We start from the raw sequence: 23,756 nt of genomic DNA on the forward strand, positions 1-23,756 counted from the left end.
TTTTCCAACCGGTTTCGACAAGAGCCTCGTCATCATCAGGGTTAAACATGTACTCAGTGGTTAAAAACAAAGTTGGTTTATTTTATAAAGTTTATAAAATGTGCCACAGAGTATCTGCGAAAAACATTAAAGAAAATGAAAGTATTTTATTTATTTGTATTATATTTCACCTACAACATTTTGAGTGTGTCCAAATACTTTTTCACAAATCTGGATTATCTCCACTTGGGGAGTTGTTTTCATATTTTGATATCTCAACACAGATGAAGAATAATATGGAATTTCATTAATTGATTCGGCAGTCACTTAGTGGTAAAATCTATCGATTTTTAATTAATGTTTTACTTAGTAAATACCACAATTTCTTAAGATCTACTGTGACACGTGTTTCGATGAATTCCGCATCATTTTCAAACACCGTATACACGTGTCACAGTAGATCTTAAGAAATAGTGATATTTACTAAGTAAAACATTAATTAAAAATAATATGGAAGTCTGGGTATTTACACCTTATCCAGCCTATGACAGGTCATAAGCCTTGTGAATACCCAGACTTCCATATTCATTCATTCTGATGTCAAAATATAACATATACATTTTTATATTAACCTTTTTAAAAATATTAAAATTAAAATTTGAAATAAAACGATCAAATGAGATTTCACAAGTATTTATTTAACGAAAAAAAATACAATATGCATTACTTTGCATGTCATAACTGAGTTAAGTTTTTTTCAAAATATAAAATAAAATATTTTTTATTTGCCACACATCACAAACAATAATTATTAGGTAAGTGAAAAAATACTGAACCTACTTTTTAATATGTGAAAAGAATGAACAATGAGTAGTATGATACTTTTAAAAATGAGAATAAAAAAGTAGTATAAGAAATGAGTTAAAGAGAATTATAATTAAAATGAGAATTAAAAAAGTCCGTACAAAGAAATTGCAAATACCTTCATTCATGTGAAGTGATGTGTGCAAATAAATTAATTGCATATAGCAAAAGTATGTAAAAAAACATATGTCTTAATTTAAAGATCCATACTTAATACTATAAAAAAATACATTTACTGTCCAAAAAAATGTAGGTAAATGTATAAAAAAAGTAAAACAAAATTAGGAATAAAAAATAGTGTAGGAATGTTGTCACTGAACCTATTAGATAAAATAAAAGTAGATAATTAAAATAAAAAAAGGTTTGCCACTGCTTAATTATTTTAAAGTGATATTTAAAAAAAGTTTAAATATTAGTTATCATGTAAAAATTAACTTACCCACCACCTAATAGTAATAATAATAAAAAAGATTTAAAAGTTTTCAAGTAAATAAAAAAAATGTGCAAATTATCTTTGCAGTTTTTAAACTAAAAATAAAAAACGACTTTGCCAAAACCACGGCACGTTTTAATATTATAAAATGAAAAATATATAAAAAATTTCAAACTTGGTAGGCAAAAATGTAAAAGTAGAATAAAAATTGAATTATCATACACAAAAATGGAAAATACAATATGCACAACATATTTTATTTCATTTTTATGTAATTAAGGAACAAATAAATTTTAACGATTTCATAAAACTTTGTGTGACCAAAATCTAGAAAAACATGAATATTAAATTTTTACAAAATTATTTGGAAATTATCATAATATGCACCATTATTTAAAAATAATTTTCTGATATTATATAAAATAAAACGATGAAATTAAAAAATGCAAGAATAAGATTAATAATTATTTATTTCGCACACTGATAATAGGCTGATAATTTATTTTTGAAAAAAAGTTAATATTTTAAAAGAATATTTAAAAATTTCTTTTCCATAAAAAATTCAAATACATTTAAAATATTGTTGAAAATTATCATTTTTTTAATACGATGCATTTAAAATTTTCATAATGAAAAGTGTAATATTTTGAAAAAACAAAAAATAAAGTATCTTCTATCATAATTTTGACCAGGAACCAACTGAAAAAATTGTAGTAAAAATACAGAATTATCTTCGTAAATTTTACTATCTTAATAAAAAAGATGATTACAATATGAAATAATTAAATCTCAGATAAAGTACCTGCCTACATGAAATCGAACTCGTGACATTCGGATGTCACGTCCGCTACTCTACCAATTAAGTTGAACAGTCACTTTGGTCGAGAAATTAATAATACCAAATATAATGTAATAACTACACGACATCTGTTGAATTTTTGTCAAAATATATAACAATATTTAATTTAATATGATACGCGAATCCTTTAGAATGCCCGTTAATGGTGGTTGGACTTTTATCACTTATTCTTTTTAGTAATTATTTTTAAAACAGTAATTGTAAGTTTAAAAATAAAAACACCGATATTTCAGAACCTTTAATTTAATATGAATTAAAATTTTAATTGTTTAGTTGAGTTGGTTATTTTTCAATCGATTTAAATGTTAAAATGGAAGAAAAGAAAAAAAAGCAATGCGTGTAGCCATTTAAAACAATAAAATCTGATTTAAAATAATGAAATTTTTCTTATAATGCTTAAAATAATGTGAAGATAAAGGATTTTAATTAATTATGATTTTTGTATAATTGTTAACTTTGATTTATGTGCGTTGTAAAAAAAGGAATTGTAAATTATGGAAGAGTAAAGCAAAATATGTATAAATATGTATATAATATAATATATATATATATATATATATATATATATATATATATATATATATATATATATATATATATATATATATATATATATATAAATATATGTGTTTATTTTATTAACCAAACATATTATAAATAATACACTTGTTTTTTTACCACTTTATTTTATTAGTAATTAACTACTAGTTTCAGAGCCTACAGATGCTTCCTTCTACCGGTTTGAACTCATTTTACATATATTCGAAAATTGACATTGAAATCCGTAGACGTAGATGATATCTGTAGCTTTTGACACTAGTAGTAACAATATAATACTCAAGTGGTAAAAACAAGTGTTTTAAATATGTATATATGTATATATGTATATATATATATATATATATATATATATATATATATATATATATATATATATATATATATATATATATATATATATACACATATATATATATATATATATATATATATATATATATATATATATATATATATATATATATATATATATATATATATATATATATATATATATATATATATATATGTATATATATATATATATATATATACATATACACATATACATATATATATATATATATATATATATATATATATATATATATATATATATATATATATATATATATATATATATATATATATATATATATATATATATATATATATATATATATATATATATATATATATATATATATATACAGGGTAGCTAAAAATGAATCACCCTATCGAAAGTAACTGCAAAATACGAATGGGCTTGTTTTAATCGCTAAACGAGGTTTGCAGGTAGCGTAGTTGGTGTGGTTTTGGACATGTCAGTTCTGGATCGAGAATGGGTTGGTCGGAATCAGACCCGGTTGGTCGGCAGCGACCTTGGCTGGTCGGAGGAAGAAGTTCGCCTCCTGCCGTTGGCCATACGCAAATTTTTCTGCAACTGAGTAAGAGAATGCTCTGAAAACGGTAAAATGTAAAAATTGGTCAAAGGTGCGCCGGCCCTTAAAACTAACTAACTAACTAACCCTCAGGTGTAGGCAGAGAGAATAGAACGCCACACCACTCTGTCTTTGCAAACATTCTTCGCCTCTTCCACGTTCATACATCTCCTCATACACCAATTTTTTCGACTCCTAACCTGACTGCTTTCAAGTATTTGGCATACCTGATCGTGCCAAGTTTTTCTCGGTCTACCTCTGCTCCTTTTTCCAATTACATTCGCCTCATAAATTTGTTTTACCGTTCTTTCCTCACACATTCATTCTACATGTCCAAGCCATCCCAGCACGTCTTTCTTAATTTTATCGATCATTATCTGGTTCAGTGCTGCAGAACAGCGTTTATTATTTAATATAATTTTGTACTTAAGTTATACATATTTATATATAAACATATATTTATTATTATTTTTTTTATTGGACACTGTCTATCCTCACTAGGTATTTGGAGATACCTGTTCTGAGGTAGGCAGGGTATGCTTATTCTTTTTATAATACAGCTTTATATATATTTTAATGATAATATAAAGGTGGTAAGACTGAAATAATATGAAATAATAATTATAAAAAGAAAGCAAATAGAGAGTTGAACTAAAAGAAAAGTAAAATCTAAAGGAGTAATATTTTAAAATTAGAAAATAGGATTAGAAAATAGGATTATATAATTATAAAACACTGACACATAAATTAATCACACACAAACTTTTATTTGCTGCTCCAGCTGGGATCTTCCAATTTTTAGGAGCCATTCTTTTGTGTGCATTTTGAATTTATTTCCAACTGAACATAATATTTCTTGTGGGAGCATATTATAAATTTTAGGGCCTATAAAATTATCGATAAGCATTCTTATCTCAGCTTTGCATTCCTTCCTTATTTCACTATTCGAACATCTATCATACATCGTTTTATGGCACATTCTTCTTCGCATTTTGACTGCAGTCCATTTGATCTTCACATTCGTTTGAAAATGCCATAACTAGGCGAAACAACTGTCACAATATTAATTTTTTGTGTTTTTGTTAATAAATAAATACATAAATTAAAATGGAGTTCTTTTATTATTGTGAGGTGATTTTTTCATAAAAATGGGACCATGTATTTTTCATCTTCAAACCCTTATCCATACGCAGTGATGCACAGGGCACTACATCATATAAACGCAGTATTACCTTGATCGTTAACACATGGAGGAAAGGTTATAAGTCCTCAATTTCAAACAAAAATTGCAATGAAATTTAAAAAAAACTTGTGATGAAATTTCAAAGATAATATGCGATGAAATTTCAAAGATAATATACGATGAAACTTCAAAGATAATTTGTGATGAAATTTCAACGATGATTACCAGTCTTGGGCGTCAGGGGGCAGTATTTGACAGTGTGGGCCATGTCCCCGGTGGCCCCGCAGTTGCGGCACGTGTAGTCCCTCAGGATAGGGCACCTCACGCGGCCCTCTGCGTCCTTCAGGATGTGCCCCCGATATACGATCGGCTGCTCCCCGTTGTTACGGCAAAACGCGCATTCCTGAATCATTAAAAAAAATATTAAAAAACTAAATATATTCATTAAAATTATACGTAAAAAAGATAAGTATGAGAAATCATTATGACAACATTTTGAATGTGTCCTAATAAATCTGGTGTGATCTAGTTAATAAAAGCTTTCCTCGTCTTACCATAGATGGCTATTGTGAACTCACGCATACTGTGTTACGAGTTTGATCAATATATCTATAAGTTTAAAAAAAAACACAGTTGTATCAGCTTATATCTTATAATAATAATAATAAATTTGAACAATTGATACAGCGACATTTTCGTAGCAAAGTACCTCAAGGACGCTTCACTGTGAATGAATTAGGGAACAGAAGATAATGAAAATGGTTTAGCAAACAAATTTGATTTGTTTGCTATACCATTTTCATTAGTTCATAGTTTTTTTTTACTACTTGCTAAGTACTGTATTTACCCCTCTCCTTATTTATAGAAAAGTCAATTATTTATTATGTTTTAATTTACATTAAGACCTGAAGATGGAAGCTTAGCTTCCGAAACTCGTACCCTTATCCGCACCCCAATGGTGCATAGGGCACTGCATCATATAAACGCAGTGTTATCTTGATCGTTAACAAACTAAGGAAAGGTGATCACCCCTCCATTTCAGCTACCAGTCTAGGGTAATATTGATTAAATATGAAAGTGAAAACATCACTTATATTTTTTAAACCCCCCTCTGGGAATTGAACCCGGGACCTCCAGAACGGTAGCCGAGCGTGCTGACCATTTCACTACGGAGGCGGACTTCAAAACTAGTCTAGCAGCTTCCAAAACTAGTCGTCATAAAATAAACCCATGTGGTAAAACAACACATGTTTTCTTTAATAATTTCAACATGTCCTACCACAAAGTAAATGCCGAAATAATAAATAAAGCATTTATCAACCAATAATAAAGTAAAGTCGTCTAATGTTATTATTACATCGCTCACTCCTTTCAAGAACGTCATAAATCAAAAATCGATAATTTTCAGTCGTGCATGTTTTCGGAATGCCCAGAAAATGTACCATATCCCAGCAAAAGCGGCATATTTTTAACTTAATATTTACCCGCTACAAGGCAGAAAGTGTTATTTTTGCATTTTGAAGAAAAGGTATTGTTTAATTATGTTTTTAAATATACTAAATATTATTCAAATGGAGAAAAAACCTTCAGGTTTTACCTTAAAAGATCTGTTGCACAGTAAAAAGTTCAGTAAGTGGCTTGATATTTATTTTTAATACATTGTAATATACATATTTTTAAACTTTAAAAACGTTCTCCTGAAAAATCAAGTTTTTTGATTTATGACATTCTTGAAAGATGTGAGCGACATGTTACTTACAGTTGGAGTCACTGACACTCTACGCCTTTGTCGAAACTGCCCGTCAGCTAACGTCCCCAATGGAAATCCTTGAAATTAAAACGTCAGTACAATTACATTAATCATTGATCATTTGAATACAACATTTTGAGTGTGTCCAAATACTTGTTCGCAAAGTCTGGATTATCTCCAATTACAGGAGTTATTTTCATATTATTTTTTCACATTTCATCAAAGATGAAGAAGAATATGGAAGTCTGGGCATTTACGGGGCTGACGACCGTCATAGGCTGGTTTAAGTGATCACTTTACACACGTGTAACATTCACCAGTTCAACCCATTATTGACAACCACACTAAAATAATATGAAAATAGCTCCTGTAATTGGAGATAATCCAGATTTTGTGAACAAGTATTTGGACACACTCAAAATGTTGTAAATAAATTATCTGGTCAAATTATAAGCTGAAATAATAAAAATGAAAATGGTATTTTCTGGCGTTTCTCATGTGTGTGTGATTGTAATCCAGGATTTGGACCTCACATACTAATATGAGAGTTTCTGCTCAAGAAAAAGCTTATTTTCATCTCACCAATAGATGTCTCTAGTGAAGTTCTAGTGATTCAATAAGAATGTTTTGAAATTGGATCACACATATTTTTTTAAATTTGTTGCCGGCGGATTTTAGAGGTCAAAACAAAATATGGAACAAAGGCAAAATAAAGGAATGGGTAAATGATCAAAAGTAAATTTTATGAATTTTGTAAAATGTTTATATTCTTAATTTTTCTCCCTTTTTTGTGTGTATATTAGGTAAAAATGTATTAAAAAAGAACTCCACCGACACGACACTCAAGGTGGCTTGGTGGGTCTCTGCAAAAAAAAAAAAAAAATTGTGAATTAAATAAATGTATACAATTTATGTAATTTTAAAAAATATATAAAAAAAATATATATATATAGAACTTTCAAGAATTTGAGTAGTGTGGTCATCATTGATGAGATGTCAAAAAATAAGGTCAATTGAATCATTGATAAATTGTTGGGAAAGAAGGTGAAGGTTACCATATCCCTGTGGAGAGTAATACTGCTGTTGGTTCTGGAGCTGGGCCGTGTTAGCTCCGAGGTTCATGAGCATCAGCTGACGTAGTAAGTCAGCCTCGGTGCTGCGAGCCAAAGGGTTCGCCAATAGAGAATTCAAGGGAACTACAAGTAAAATAATATTTACCATACATAAATTTGTACCCATTTCCAGTACCATAGAACGGGGCTACTTGAACTTTGATGTATTACTTGAGCCCAGAACAAAAAAAAATTAGATCTGTATTTGGTCGTCCGCCTCCGTAGTGTAATGGTCAATACACTCGGCTACCGTTCTGGAGGACCCGGGTTCGATTCCCAGGGGGGTCAAATAAATATAAGTGTTTTTTTCACTGTAATATTTATTCCATATTACCCTGGACCTGACCCTGGACCGGACCGAAGCGGAGGGCTGATCACCTTTCCTTTATGTGTTAGCGATCAAGATAACACTGCGTTAATATGATGCAGTGCCCTATGCATTATTGGGGTGCGGATAAGGGTTTAAAATTGGGCTATAATAATGAACGTATCGAAACGATTCATTGTTTCCCTGACATATTGTCACGGTACGTTCATTATTGTAGACCAAATACAGTTTTTTTTTGTACTGGGCTCAAGTAACACATCAAAGTTTAAGTAGCCCCGTTTTACGGTATACATAATACATAAATTAAAATGGAGTTCTACAAATTAAACGCCAAATCAATAAATAAATTAAAGATGTTTCATATACCTATAATATTTAAAAAAACGAACATCAAAAAGTGTTGCAAAGTCAAACAGATGCAAACTCAACTCAATTTCCGATACGCAAAGCTAAATATCATTGAAGTGTTTTATGTGAAATATCAATATTGCAGTACATTCTTACAATGAATCAAAGCAATTAGTAAAGACGAAAATTCGATAGGGTCTGATCAAATTCTACCACTAAAAAAAGGACGTAGAGCTGGTCCCAACAGTCTACAAAGACGATTCAATTTTAAATTTCAATTTCAATTTACTTATTTTCAATAAACATTTACATTACAAACTAAAAATTTAAAGCGTATGCTTTAAATACATACAAAAATCTAAAATATGCAAGAACTATTGCTAAAGGTGTAGAAGAGTCCCACTTCGGAGAACTCGTTCAGACACATCGAACAGATCAATATCCAATGAGATATTGTTCAACATAGCGGTAGCTCTTCCTACAGGCATAACCATCGGCAGGTTGGTCCTGTGTATAGGACTTTGAAACAATCTATGCCCACGCTATCTTAGGTAACTATCGGGAACATACAAATCAATGTTCCGGATAATTTCAGGATTATCGATCATACCGCGGTAACAATGGATAAAAATGCGTAATCAAATACACATTCCTTCAAGTCTCTAAACTATTGTAGCCAAGCATACCCTGGAGAAACTCGATCGGGTAGAGCCAAGGATAAGTTGGAATGGAGCCAGGAAGAAGAGGATTACTCAAAAATAACGTAAGTTTTACCTGAAGCAGTACCGGCGGACTGCGCCATTAGGTGTCTGATGTTCTGGAGACTGGGTCTAGGGGTTGGTGCAACACCTCCCCAAGTGCGAGACGTTCTTGGGGATGGGGGCGCAGTGCTGTCATGGCCATTGGCCTGGAAGTCTGCCATCACATCGTCCAAGGCAGACGATTCACCTGAAGGAGAAGCAATCATTAATACGGCTGTCCGAACTTAAAACACAGTAAGGGACATTTTTTTGTTGTACATTTTTTTTTGCATTTTTGGACTAAATAGTATCTACTTAGTCCAAAAATGTAAAAAAAATGTACTTCAAAAAAATGTCCCTTACTGTGTTTTGAGTTTGGACAGCCGAATACTCCATGAATACTCCATCAAAGTTGTATATGTACTACAATGTATCAATAATTTATGTATTAAATGTTGAATCAAACATAAACAATTAACTCTGTAAGCCAGACAATAAACTATATGACCTCATAAAACATTCGATGACATAAATTTGATGACGTATGCGAACGCACGTTTTTCTTTTTATTCAAATATCTAAAGTTTAAACCCTAATATCTCACTTAGTTCTGTACAGATTTCAATAAGAATGTGTTAATAAGATAGTGTTGTGATTTTTCATATTAATTTATTAGCCAATAAACCAATATCGTGTGAAAAATCTATTGTCGCAAAATTGATTTTTATGTGTTTTTTTAGACAAAAAAAGACTACTTATTAGACTAAAAAAATCGGCGTTTGATTTAACATTTAATAGATAAATTTAAATGGAATTCTTTAAATTAAACGTTAAATATATAAATTTAAACAATGTATCAAGAACTCGGTCTTACCTTTATTTCTCTTCGTTATCGGCTGTGCTTGCTTCGGCTGCTGGGCCATAAACTGACTTTGAATTTTGGGATCAATCTGGTTCATTTGGTTGTAATAGAACTTAGCTCCGTCGGCGTCTAACGCATCTTGAATGCTGTTTGAGTGAGAATGACCGATGTGGTGGTTTTCTTGTCCCAGATTGTTGTAGTGAGAGTAGTTACTCTGCAAGATATCCAAGTTTTCTTGGGAACTTAGCAGCGCTTGTCTCCCCTTCTGCATGAGCTCCCTGTACATCTCAGGAGTGATGCCGGACTGCGTAGGCAGAGCATAAGACTCCCACTTGTTCTTGAAGTAATCTATATCGTAGTTGGCCTGATGGTTCCCCCTGGTCTGAATGGTATCGTCCAAGCTGCTCATATGTTTGAAATGCGACATCTGCTCTTCTTTGATCTTTTGGCGTTCAACGTTCCAGTTGTACTTGTCTTCTTGCGCGCGGTACGCTTGAAGTAAAGCGTAAATCCTTTCATTCTTCATGTAGTTCAAGTACGCTAGCGGAACTTTGTCGGATCCCTCCTGAGCCATGACGCTCTTGAAATAAGCCCAATGAGCCTTGTCCTGTTCATCATTGCACGGCATGTTCTTCAGATACTCCCTGATCTCTCTGTTCTTCTCCTCTTGGGAGAAGAGGAGTTCGTCTCGTTCCGGGTCTTCTGGAGGATGGCCGCTATCCACCAAGCTTTGAGTTGGAGACTTCGGGGGAGAGCTAGATTCTCCGCTGGAGTATAACGAGGGGTTGTCATTCTGACCCCAGTCTGGATTTGAATCCTGACTCTTGGTGGTGATTAGACTACTCTCCGAAGACCAAGTTTGCTCGTTCAGTTGATGGTTCGAATAGGAGAGTGTCGCGGCAGCCATTTTATATTTTCTTTTTAAATCTGGCAACAGAAAATGATAATGTATAAAATACCCCTAAATATTTATATATTCAAGTCAAAAGCTCATTTGAAATGCAATAGAATAGGGATAGTGCATGAATCCGTACAAAGCACCTTTAATTATATCCAGTAGCGTGCACACTTTGTATATCAGGTAACTGGTAGGAAAATGGCGTATCTAATTTTATAACTTTTTAAATTGTCACATATATTTATTTGACCTCCCCCTGGGAATCGAACCCGGGACCTCCAGTAGCCCAGCGTGCTGACCATTACGCTACAGAGGCGGACAAAAGATATATACTTGTTTTTAAATTATACATGTAGGTACCTCAACTATAAGTTTTGTAAAAATACAATATTTTATTAAATAATAAAATAAAAACATTTTGGTGAATACCGAAATATATATTTTTGTAACGCATTTAATACACAAATATGAACTTCATGCACTCGAAATGCATCATTAAAACAAAATAAAAATAGTTAGAAAATTGTTACAATTTTTGTGTAGAAAAAGTATTGTACGTTTTGCTTAAAATGAGTACTGTGTGATCATTTTTGCTTAAATGTCACAAATTCATTGAGTAAATTATTATAAAAAAACCTTAAAAGAGAAATATCTTTAAAAAATGAGTATAAATTATTATTACGAAAAATGTAAGGAGCGTATCCTCAATATCAAAATGGCCATTTCAATTACAATAAATATTCCATAAAATAAAACAACGTAAAAGAACTCACCAAATCTACAACCGTAATGAAATCGCGAACAGAGGAAATTAGTTATCGATGAAATAAAATAAATATTTTTTTGTATGATATACAAAGTTATAAAATAAAATTAGACGTGCTCTGTCAACGGTTAGAAATTTAATACTGCAAGTAATTGCGATAATTTTCGAGTTTGCAGAATTGAAAAATGCAACAATAAAAATATTATTTTTACATATGTGTGGTAGGTAATGTAAGTTCATGCATTTTTTAGTGATGGGGTCAATATTTGTGACGTTACTAAACTTTTTACTTAATATTGGAGAAATGTAAAATTAAAAATGTTCCCCGTAAAAAATATGAATACGCAATAAATCTAATATAAATATTCATGTTTTTTAGATTAAATTAATGAAATTATTACGTTTCTATATTAAATCAGTGCCATTGTGATTTTGGTAGTTTTTAAAGGTCTCGAATATGGTTGCTGCAATGTAATCACACAAAAAAAAACATAGAATGGTGGCATTTTACTAAGAGGTATTTTATTATTACGAAAAAATAGAAAGATTTTAAATTAAAAACATTGACGAAGGATTACTTTCTACTAACGATTAGTTCGGAAAATGCCAATGATGAAATGCTAATAGTAATATTGAGATTTCCCGCTGGTAAATTTACAGATTCCTGTTTTATCACGTATTCCAAAGAACGCTACAACTTTGTTTTTACAAAACGGTTTATTTTCAAATGCGTCGGTAAGATGGCGTTGACGTTGTTGGTTAAAAACTACATAGTTCAAAATATACCCAATGCGCAGGCCATGCACAAGAGACATCTTCTGACATAATTTTGATGACGTAATATTGGTTATTTTTCTATAGGTTGCCTCGTTTACTGTGACGTCATGCGCAATATACGATAAGTTTTTATTCAATACCAAGCAGACCAGAATATGAGAGTCTGTTGAATTTTATTGTTCTCAGTTCTGCCTCGCGAAATTTGACAGATGCGTAATCAGCTGCGTGCGTTTTGAGATTACGCTTCATGTAAACATTTCGTTTTCGCGTTTGAAATATTCTTTGCCCCCGCAATAATCATGTGACTAGTTTAAAAATTCAAATATTTATCAATAACGGTCGCCGCTTTTTCGTTGCATAGGCATTATAGAATAATTCACAATTCGATGTGCGAGTGATGTCATCCTTTGTGTTTGTTTTTAGCTTCGGTTAAAACAGTGTAAAAATTATAATCGCAAGAAATGGAAGAAATGAGGCAGCTAGTTCAGGAAGAAGGGAGGGAGGCTAGAAATATTGTCGCCTTTCATGTATCCGTGGACCCGCCAGGTAAACGTCAAAACAATATTTGAAATTCATGCCTTTTTTGATCGATTTTTATGTCTAGACGCGCCTCATTTTCACAACTCGCCCCAGTCCCACCTTATTTTGAAAAGACGCAGAAAACTATCAAGCTGACCCATTTGAATATTCTGTTTTTGAATTCCTACGACACATTCATTTGTTTCTGAAAAAAAAAAGATTTCCCGTCAAACGTGAATTTCCGAGCACATGTATTGAATTTTACGATACTATTCTACTATTTATTCAGTTATATCAAGGTAGCTATAATTTTTAACATGTTTATAATTGATTTTTCATTTTCCCTAACAAATTTTCTTGCATTCTTTGTTTACACAGAGGTTCAGGGTCAATACAAATTACAACAGGTTGACATATAAGGCAATCCTTTCACAGTAACTGAATACCACATATTGTTGTATATTGGTAAAATGCCTATACTTTATGTATATTTACACGGTTCTCTATTATTCTTTGCCGCACACAATGCCAATTTAATGGATGCAGTGCCTCTCAGCGGTTTTATTGATTAATTTTTTAGCAAAGCTCGATTTTGCTAAAACCTTATACCTATTATTATAATCTCTGATAGTAAATTAAACTTCATGCATATATTTATAATGGATTCATAGATTTTTAGTACAATTAAACACACTCAATACAATTCTTAGTACACCAATTGTAGCATTCAAACTGTGTTACAATAGATGTCACATTTTTTATCACCTTTTTTTTTTTATAAAACATGTTTTTTTATTATTTTATTTTAATTTTTTTATTTGTTTATTGGAAAACCAACAGAATATTTACAAAAATAACATAATACAATAAAATAAAAATAATAAAATTCCAATTACATGTTTTTTTATCAAATAAACTGTCATGCACATAAAAGTATACTACTACTACTACTACTACTACTACTACTACTACTACTACTACTACTACTACCATCACGCCGTTTCCCCGCAGGGGTAGGCAGAGAGGATGGAACGCCACACTCTTCTGTCCTGACATACACTCCTCGCCTCCTTCACATCCATACATCTAGTCATACATGCCCTCCGATTACGCAGACTAAAAAAAAAAAAAAACTATATAATAAACTTACATTACATGTTTTTATCAAAAGCGAGTGCTTTTGTCTAGAATTTTCACTCATGAATTACATGAAATTATAATAAGTTTAAACATAAAGAGTAAATCCATTCACGAGTAGGCCTAGGCTATGAAGCTTAAAAAGTTGAAGCCTGAGTAGGGTCATGATAAGCGGTGTTGCATAAGCCGTATCTAGATTTCAGAGGCACTTGGACGTTAGGTAATTAAAAGAAATGTTTTTCTCAAATAATATAAATTTTCTTTATCAAATAGTCAAATAGACGTCAACAATATTTCTCTTAAACGTATTAAAAGAAGCATTATTGATGTCTATTTCACTAAGCATTACATTGCCGCCTCATTACGTTCCCATTGCATTGTCCGCCTCCGTAGTGTAATGGTCAGCACGCTCAACTACCGTTCTGGAGGTCCCGGGTTCGATTCCCAGGGGGGGTAAAATAAATATGAGTGATTTTTTCACTGTAATATTTATTTAATATTACCCTGGACTGGTACCTGAAGCGGAGGGCTGATCACCTTTCCTTCATGTGTAAACGATCAAGATAACACCGCGTTTATATGAAGCAGTGCCCTATGCACCATTTGGTGCAGATAAGGGTTTTTTTTTTTTACGTTGCACATATCACAGGCTCGATTTAAAATATAACTATTGTTTCTGTATATTTAATTTGTCTTCAAGGTTATTGATTTATTTTTGTGATTTATTTTTATATGTTTGAATTGCTAATAAAACTGTTTCAATAACAAGAGACATTCTATCCATTAGTTTATAATTAGATGAGTTACTGTATATGGTAAAGTTGTTGTTTCCATTTGGTTTTTATGGCAATCTCAATAAAAGTAGGCTTGATATCAAGGTGTTTCTTCTATTCTTTATGGTATTTAACTCGTAAACGTTGAGATATTAATTTGATGCAGAAGAAAATCTGTATAAGGAATACTTCATTTGGTTGTGTTGTAATGCGCATACCATTGTCTTCTTCGTTGCCTTTCCCACCTAACAACATCTTCGATCTCGCATATTTCTCTTATCCTGGTGTGCCTTATTCTGTCTCGTAGACTCTTGCCAGATATGCTCTCTCAGATATTTCTAGGCAAAAACACTCGCTATTAGTATAAATTAAAGTGATTTTTTCACTCCAATATTTATTCAATATTACCCTGGACTAGTACCTGAAGCGGAGGGCTGATCACCTTTCCTTCACGTGTAAACGATCAAGATAAAACTGCATTTATATGATGCAGTGCCCTATGCACCATAGAGTGTGGATGAGGTTTTGAATGCATTTATTTTTGGTACTTTTTTCCAACCGGTTTCGGAAAGAACCTTATCATCTTCAGGGATGGACATGTACATATGATGGAAACCGGCTGGAGAAAAGTACCTTAAATAAAAGCGGTTAAAAACAAATTTTCAGTTTTATTTTATAATGTTTTTATCAAATGTGCCACAAAGCATATGCAAAAAACATTCAAGAAAATCAAAAGAAATTTTTTGCCAAAAAAAATATGTACCGTCTTTTGGCCTCTTTGATTTATTACTTGTATAAGGACACAGTGTAGTGGTTAGCACATTTGGCTACCATACTGCAGGTCCCGGATTCGATTCCCAGGGGGGCTAGATAAATATAAATGTTTTTTCACTCTAATATTTATTCAATATTATCCTGAATATTACCTGTAGCGCAGTACTGATCACCTTGCCTTCATATAATAAACTACCAAGTGAACATTACATCAATTTTATGCAGTGCCCTATGCACCATTGGGTGCGGACAAGGGTCAGTAGTCATTAGAAATACGTACAAAGATTTAGACATAAGTATAAAAATATTTTAAATAAATATTTTTGCAGTAACAATATTTTGAATGTATCGAAATACTTGTTCACAAATCTGGATTTTTTCTAATGATATCATCTCAACATAGATAAAGAAGAATATTAAATGAATTTGAGTAGTGTGGTTGTCAATCATCATTGTGATCACTTAACCCAGCCTATGACGGTCATAAGCCCCGTAAATGTCCAGATTTCCATAATTTTCTTCATCTATGTTGAGATGTCAAAAAATAATATGACAAATATTAGTAATAGAATTATTTTCATTTGTTTAAAAATATTTTTTGAAACTGAAGAATCGCTTCATGCAAATTTAAATTTCAAAGATGACTAGTGCCATTAAATTTCATTTATGGTCATAGTATAGTGCATGGGTCGGCAACCTTTTGTTGTAAAAGGGCCAAATATTTTTCATGGGGATCAGTGCGGGCCGCACTTGCAGTAGGTATACATACAATATTTATGTACAAATATTTTAGTTTTAAAAATAAACGCTAAGTGTATATTTTAACGACATTTATTGTATTTAATAAAATCAATGAGATTCCCTTCGCTCCCTTTCTCGCTTCCTTTCACTCGATTGTGTATAATATCGTCCGTCATGTGCGTTGCGGCGAGAATCTCGCGGGCCGCACCAAGATGTCTCGCGGGCCGCAGGTTGCCGACCCATGGTATAGTGTAACAATATTGGCAACATAAGGCGCCACAATACACAGCACAGGGAAGGTAGGCGTAAATACTACACTGGTTGAATGCCTATACCTTGTGTGGGTGTGTTGTGTATGGAGCTAGGCAGCATACCACTGCATACGCCAGCATTTCACACAAACATATTCTGTCAGTGTGAATTCCCAAAGAATGGATAATTAATCATGCGTGTCTCGTTACACTGTGCTTGAAACATACATATTTTAATGTTCAGAATTCTTAATATTGTAGAATCTTTGTGTTATTCCTTTTCGCAGTAAGTTTGTTGTCGTGTTTATTTACAACTGTTTTTTGTAGGTCATGTTAAATTCTTATAAATATTGCAATGGGTTTACTCAGGGCTTTTTCTTGTAATGCGGTGAAACGGTGTTCCCGCATATTTTGCACAAATCGCTCACTCCTTTCAAGAACGTCATCAATCAAAAAAACTTGATTTTTCAGGAGAATGTTTTTAAAGTTTAAAAAATAATACAATGTATTAAAAATAAATGTCAAGCCACTTGTTAAACTTTTTACTGTGCAACAGATCTTTTTAGGTAAAACCTGAAGGTTTTTTCTCCATTTGAAAAATATTTAGTATATTTAAAAAAAAATTTAAATAATACCTTCTCTTCAAAATGCAAAAACAACACTTTCTGCCCTGTAGTGGGTAAATATTAAGTTAAAAATATGCCTCATTTGCTGGGATATAGTAAATTTTCTGGGCATTCCGAAAACATGCACTACTGAAAATTGACGATTTTAGATTTATGATGTTCTTGAAAGGAGTGAACGACATGTGAATTCCGAAACATTTAAATGAAAAATTATTTCCATACATTAGTGTTGCATCCAGGTCTTGCATTCTTTCCTTATCAATCACCGAAAAGATTATTTGAGCGAGGGATTGGCACTTCCAGGCAGCAAGGTATCCCGCAAGCCGCCGCGGGCCCCGCTCTCCCCCATGTCGGACTCGCCGCTCTACCACATGACCACCGAGGCGGGCAAGGCCGAGGCCGGCGCCAAGGACAAGAAGCAGCCGTGCGGCAGGGTGCGGTCCGCCTCCACCGGGCGCGACAAGCGCTCCGAGCTGCAGGCCCGCTACTGGGGACTGCTCTTTGGGAATCTGCAGCGGGCGGTGAGGGGACTTGATATTACGTCTATGTTTGAATTATCCCTTCGTCATTCTTGAGTGTCCGAAAGGCACAACTCTCAAATTAAGTAAAATAATACCTGCAGCCACACCGCTATAATCCGAACCCCTGCTTATCCGAACATCTCCTTAATCCAAACACCCACTCATCCCTCCCACGCTTCTTAACCCTTACTGGTCATGTCGGATGTTATTCGACATCATTAGTATTATTTATTTAAATTCCAAGCTTACATTTTTGTCACTCGTATCTATTACAACAGTATGTGTAGCAGAGGACAAAATATTTTTTCCAAATGGAATGTAACTGTCTACCTAGATTTTTTTTTAAATTTTGGGGGACTGGAAAGGGTTAAAAGGCGAGTAACACAAGGATGTGATGACGAATTGGAAGAAATGTTTGAAGCTGAAGCAGTAGCAAATATCCCCACTGAAGTCCAGTGTCTGCCTTAAATACATGCCTAGTAATTTGGGAGACAAGGCTTTTTACTTGTCATTAAATAAATCTCGACTAATTAAAATATTTGACTTCTTTAAAAAAGTTCAATAAATACATTTAAAATTTCACAATTTTGTTTGATAAAAATACCCTACAGATTCTCTGTACAAATCCGATGATGATCCGAATGCTCCACTAGTCCGAACAGAGGTTAAATTTTTGGCATTCGGATTATAGAGATCCTGCTGTGTATAGCTTTTCCCCTTTTTTAAAAGTGGATAAAGCTATATATTTCTTGCTTTATAGTATAATTTTTCTGGAGTCAATTATTTCCAAAAGTAAGTTTATTAAGTATAATGCTTTTTTTTTTAGATTGGTGAAATTTACAACACAGTGGAAGCGCACGAAAACCAGTCAGAGTGCCAAGAAGTGATCCTCGTCTTGGAGAATTATACCCGGGACTTCAAATCCCTGTGCGAGTGGTTTCGCCTCAAGTGGGATTACGACAACACTCCGTCCCCTCAGAGGCCGCTGAGTCTGGCTTGGGAGGTCAGGAAAACCAGCCCCGCCAAGCCGGAGCTCAGGAAGGCCAGGTCCTGCAAGAGTTCACCCTCTGTTTCTGGCAAGAATAGCCCCTGCTTGTCCGGATTAAACAGCCCGGGCTCTTCTACTGGCAAGAGCAGTCCTAATCTCACTTCTCACAAGATATCTCCAAGCAGTTCGGGGAAAATTAGTCCTAGAGTCATGGCAGCCTGCTTGAGTCCTAAACAAAAGGTGGATATCAGCAACGCCTTCTTCGGAAAGGTCGAAAAGATCATAGAAGGTCAGGTCGTCAAAAGCGCGGCCAATAAAGATTGCGAAGATGTTTGCAAGGGCATCGAAGCTTCTTCCGAAAAGAATGACGCAACAGTGGCAGAAAATAAGTCGAAGCTGCAAACAGTTAAATGTACCGGAAACGGAACGGAAGATGGTGCCAAAAGTGACGCAGTTTCTTGTAAGACTTTAGTTGTTCCCGGAACGCCCGAGAAGTTGCCAAAGGTGGAGATCGGTACCGCCACCGAGTTCCCGTCTCTGCCCACTCCCAGGAAGGCGGTAGTTATTAGGAAGAGTTCGGCTAGAAATGTTGCCAGCGAAGGCGCGGAACATGTTCAGGCTGCTAAAGTTAGTGATACGGTCAAGGCTGTGATAAAGAAAAGTACTGATGTTAAGAAGTCATCCATTCCCCCGCATGTTAAACATACTACCGATATTTTGGACGCATTAGAGAATGAACATTTGAATGTCATCAAGAGCGTTCGAGTGTCAGAAAACACAGTTATCGAAGATAAGACTCCTGCCGAATCGATTCCTGACTCCGTTCATCAGATGAACGCTAAAAATAATGATATTACCAATTCTTTGAAGAACCCCTCGACAAATGATGAAATTACAGATTCTAAGAGCTGCGGTGAAGATGATAAATCTCCTATTGCGGTTGAAGAGGTCAAATCTAATTCATCCGCCGATACAGTTAACATTGTGATAAATGATACGACTGATTCTGATAAACCTTCTATTGAAGTTGATAAAAAAGAAAGGAATGACCAAACTGGTATTCCACCGTCAAAACCGGCGTACTCGCAAGCCGCTTCGAAACCAAAACCTTCAGTTACCATTCCCCCGGGTGGGAAAAACAACTCCATCGAGAGTAAACCAAATAATTTAACCAATTCTGACTCCGCCAGTAATGTACCGGGTAAAAGTAAGCCAGGGACTAAAAATATTGTCAACAATAAGATGACTAGAAGCAAGACGATAGCCGAGATCAAGCAAGGGACTTGCAGAAAGGTGGAATTGAGAAATGTAAATAGGCCTAATGTCAAACAGACTAACCGAAATGCAGGCAGTTACCCTTTCAATCTGACCGTCGGCAGAGGAAAGTTATTCGAAGGTAATAACACCTGTCGAATTACGAGCAATCTCAGCAAGACGGAAGGGACTAAACCCAGAGTGGTCAACAGTGTTCGACCAAATAATTTATCCGTAAAAAAGAGCGCCGTTGTTACCAAAAATTCTGAAAAGTTGGAAAAACCACCTTTTTCAAAAAACACCTCGAAGGACGAAGTCGAAGTGCGCTTCGATTACTTGCAACCCTCGCCATTCCCTTGCTCCGACGCCATGTACAGCTCTTCCGAAACCATTGTCAATTCTAGACACGAACTGTCTCACGTAGAGTCTAACGAAAGCATCCGCACTCTCTGTCCGGAAAATGACAATATTCTCAGCGACACGTTCGCCGGATCCGTCGAAGTCTTAAACGTAATGGACAGCGACGGCGGATTTCTCAATGACAAAGGCGGAAACGACGGCTGGCTCACCGTCAAATCCAGGAGACTGAATAGAAACAGTCAGTCCAAGAAGTCCGCTTCTCACTGGGCCAACAGGTACCACCAACCTTCCGCGACGGCTAGTCTTCCAACTCTCAACATTATAGAATCACCCAAAGAAGGCGAGTCCAAGATGGACGATTTTGTGAAACTCCAAATCACAGTCGAGAACAATTCCTCGAATAAGGACTCCGGAGATAAAAAGAAAACGGAAAACGCCAAACCGAAAAAAGAAAAGAAAGCAGAACCCAAGAAGAAACCAGAAGCTAAAATCGCTTCGAATATGTTGCGACAGAAATCTGATATAACCGGCTTGAAATCTAGAGGAGAGAAAGACTCGCCGAAATATTCCGCCAATTATTTCTCGCCAGAGGAACTCAAGTTATCGGATGCCAAATGCAAATGCAATTCCAAAGACACATTATTTGACAGCTGCGACTATCTGCCGAGATCGAAGAAATTCAAGAGCAAATACACCAAGATGCACTTTTCCTCGGAGGATTTGAGCGAATGCAAGATGGTTTCCGACAAAGAGACGGATGCGGCGGATATGCCGACAAATATCTTCAAATTGCCAGATAGAGCGGAAGGCGACAAGGTCAAATCTACGGTGCATCTTTCCCTGGAGAGTTTGAACAGCGACAGCACTTCCAACTCTCTGGAGCGCATCGCCAACGACAAGTTGACATCCAGCGAGATAAGCATCGACACCGATTCCCTCAAACAGAACTCCCTGCACAAGAGCTCGGAGGTCTATGACGGAGACAATGATGAGGCCAAGGACACCATATCGGACAATCTGGACACGGAGGCCAACGAAATTGAGATGATGACAAACCAAATAGAAGAGAACGAGAGGAAGATGGATCTCGCTCTCGACTGGCAGTCGGAGGAGGACCAGAGGAAGCTCTCTGAAGAAGAGGAGCTTCTCAACCAGCAGATTCAAGAGTTGCAGCAAGGTTCCGACTTTGATATGGATACTGAGACTGATGACACTGAGGTGAGAAGTAAAAGACTTGATCCTTTGAAAGTTGCTGTTTTTATGCCTTGTCAATATTTGTCGAACGCAACTAACATCTCCATACATATTCTGAGAATTTACTTATGTTAGCGGTTTATTGGCCGCTACACAGCCATGCAAAATTATGCATACCTAAATTATATTGTAAACCCACACACAGGCCATGACTTTATGGGATCTTTTTTTGTATTTATATTTTATTCATATTTTCTTGTATTTTAATTTAGGTCATGTTTGTATAATGCAAAAGAATTTTAAAATAAAGAAAACAATAATAATTATAATAATGTATTGACGGGAGTCGTGTTGAATAAAGATTAGGATTCGTAGCCAGTTTTATGTGTTTTGAAAACACAAAGGAGTATGCTTATTAATAATTCTACTATAAATATATCCGCCTCCGTAGTGTAATGGTCAGCACGCTCGGCTACCGTTCTGGAGGACCCGGGTTTGATCCCCAGGGGGGGTAAAATAAATATGAGTGATTTTTTCACTGTAATACATATTTATTCAATATTACCCTGGACTGGTACCTGAAGCGGAGGATTGATCACCTTTCCTTCATGTGTAAACGAGATAACACTGTGTTTATATGACGCAGTGCCCTATGCACCATCGGGGTGCGGATAAGGGTTTTACTATTCATTATAAATGTATAGTATAATTTGATATTGAACAAAGTTATGGGTTTTGAAAATTTGTAGTATGACATTATTTTATACACATTGAACGTGTTAAGCTTTGCTGGCATTTTTCTGTGATGTTATTTGTGCGTTGTCTGCACTTTTGGCCAACATTTTAGACTTTATCCTATTTACAGAAGGAATATTTTTTATTTATCCATTTTCTTTCAAAGAAAATTGCAACGCTAAAACACGTCTCACAATAGATTTTAAAAAATAGTAGAATTTACTGAGTAAAACTTCAAATTGGATGGATACTTCCAAAAACCGACTCCCGAATCAATTAATGTAATAAAAAACTTTTGTGTATTAAAAACAATTTTAACTTTGTGGTACAGTAATGATAACACTCTTATCATTATTTATTGATTTGGCGTTTAATTTGTAGAACTCCATTTTAATTTATGTATTAATTTTAAATCAAATACAGATTTTTCGAGTCTACTAAGTTGTATTTTATTAATAAAAACACATAAAAAATTAATATTGTGACAATTGTTTCGCCTTGTTAGGGCATTATCAAATGAATGTTCAACATTCGTTTCATAATGCCCTAACAAGGCGAAACAATTCTCACAATATTAATTTTTTATATGTTTTTGTTAATAAAATACAACTAAGTAGACTCAAAAAATCTGTGTTTGATTTAAAATTAATACATTAAAAAATAAAAAATAAACTCATTCATAGTTCACTTTGTATAATACCAAAAATAAAGATAAAAGTTAAGCCAGAAAGAAATACAAAGCGAGAAAAGGTGATAAATACTATCTCAATCATGTAATCAAAAAAAGCAAGTCTCGTTTTTACCATCCATAGGAGAATTCTAGACAAATTGTTGCTATGTAAAAAACAGAAACCTGATAGTAAGAGTTTTATTTTCAGACGGATGGAGAAATCCTGTGCGAAGAGGACGAAGACGCGACCGACAGAAACACAAAGTACCCGGGCGACAAGTCGGAGCAGTCGTGGTACGCCATGTGCCAAGAGAGCGGTGACCAGAACGGCAGGCCGGATATCGCCAGCCAGGATGAGATGTCCCTGGAAGACCGCTACGAGTCCATTCTATCGAGGATGACCTGGGTGGAGAGAATGGACGTCCTGGCTGCATTGGAATCTCTGGTCTCCAGAGATCCCGGTATGTACACACGGCATAATTTCAATTAAATTTTTTTCAATTTATTCAACAACAAAAAAATTCATAAATACATAACAAACAATATGCAAGGCGTGCATATTAAAAGTAAGCAAGAAGACTGAAAGGTGTAGAAGAATCCCGCTTCGGAAAACTCCTTCGGACACATGGAACAGACCAATATCCAATGTGATATTGTTCAACATAGCGGTAGCTCTTCCTGCAGGCATAACCATCGTCAGGTTGGTCCTGTATATAGGAATGTGAAACAATCTATGCCGACGCTGTCTTAGGTAACTATCGGGAACATACAGACCAATGTTCCGGATAATTTCAGGATTATCGATCATACCGCGCAACAATCGATAAAAATTC

At 34.4% G+C, this 23,756-nt stretch overlaps 2 protein-coding genes across 3 annotated transcripts in view; one reads left to right on the top strand and one right to left on the bottom strand.

Moving 5' to 3' along the window:
* Window positions 1–3,358: 3,358 nt before the first annotated feature.
* LOC148299301 (uncharacterized) lies at window positions 3,359–11,745 on the bottom strand. Of its 2 annotated transcripts, none has more exons than XM_088276220.1 (7): window positions 11,611–11,745; window positions 9,952–10,866; window positions 9,112–9,285; window positions 7,605–7,745; window positions 6,559–6,626; window positions 5,025–5,202; window positions 3,359–3,635 (listed from the first exon to the last, which is right to left on the bottom strand). In XM_088276220.1, exons 2-7 carry the CDS (start codon window positions 10,844–10,846, stop codon window positions 3,532–3,534), a joined length of 1,560 nt encoding a protein of 519 aa, XP_088132346.1. In that variant the 5' UTR covers window positions 10,847–10,866; window positions 11,611–11,745; the 3' UTR covers window positions 3,359–3,531. The 2 variants fall into 2 exon arrangements, with proteins under 2 accessions (XP_088132346.1, XP_088132345.1); XM_088276219.1 differs by having other exon boundaries at window positions 3,360–3,618.
* An 839-nt stretch (window positions 11,746–12,584) lies between these two features.
* The window catches only part of LOC148299302 (uncharacterized), a 91,540-nt gene continuing 80,368 nt past the window's right edge, over window positions 12,585–23,756 (top strand). The window contains exons 1-4 of the mRNA XM_088276218.1: window positions 12,585–12,926; window positions 17,505–17,722; window positions 18,549–21,542; window positions 23,132–23,384. Of these exons, the coding sequence (XP_088132344.1) occupies window positions 12,842–12,926; window positions 17,505–17,722; window positions 18,549–21,542; window positions 23,132–23,384 (3,550 nt within the window). The 5' untranslated portion in view covers window positions 12,585–12,841. The remainder of the gene's footprint in view (window positions 12,927–17,504; window positions 17,723–18,548; window positions 21,543–23,131; window positions 23,385–23,756) is intronic.

Source organism: Brachycentrus maculatus, unplaced genomic scaffold (genome assembly GCF_059751285.1).
Source record: "Brachycentrus maculatus isolate JH-2025_06_01 unplaced genomic scaffold, ASM5975128v1 h1tg001196l, whole genome shotgun sequence".
Taxonomy (NCBI): domain Eukaryota; kingdom Metazoa; phylum Arthropoda; class Insecta; order Trichoptera; family Brachycentridae; genus Brachycentrus; species Brachycentrus maculatus.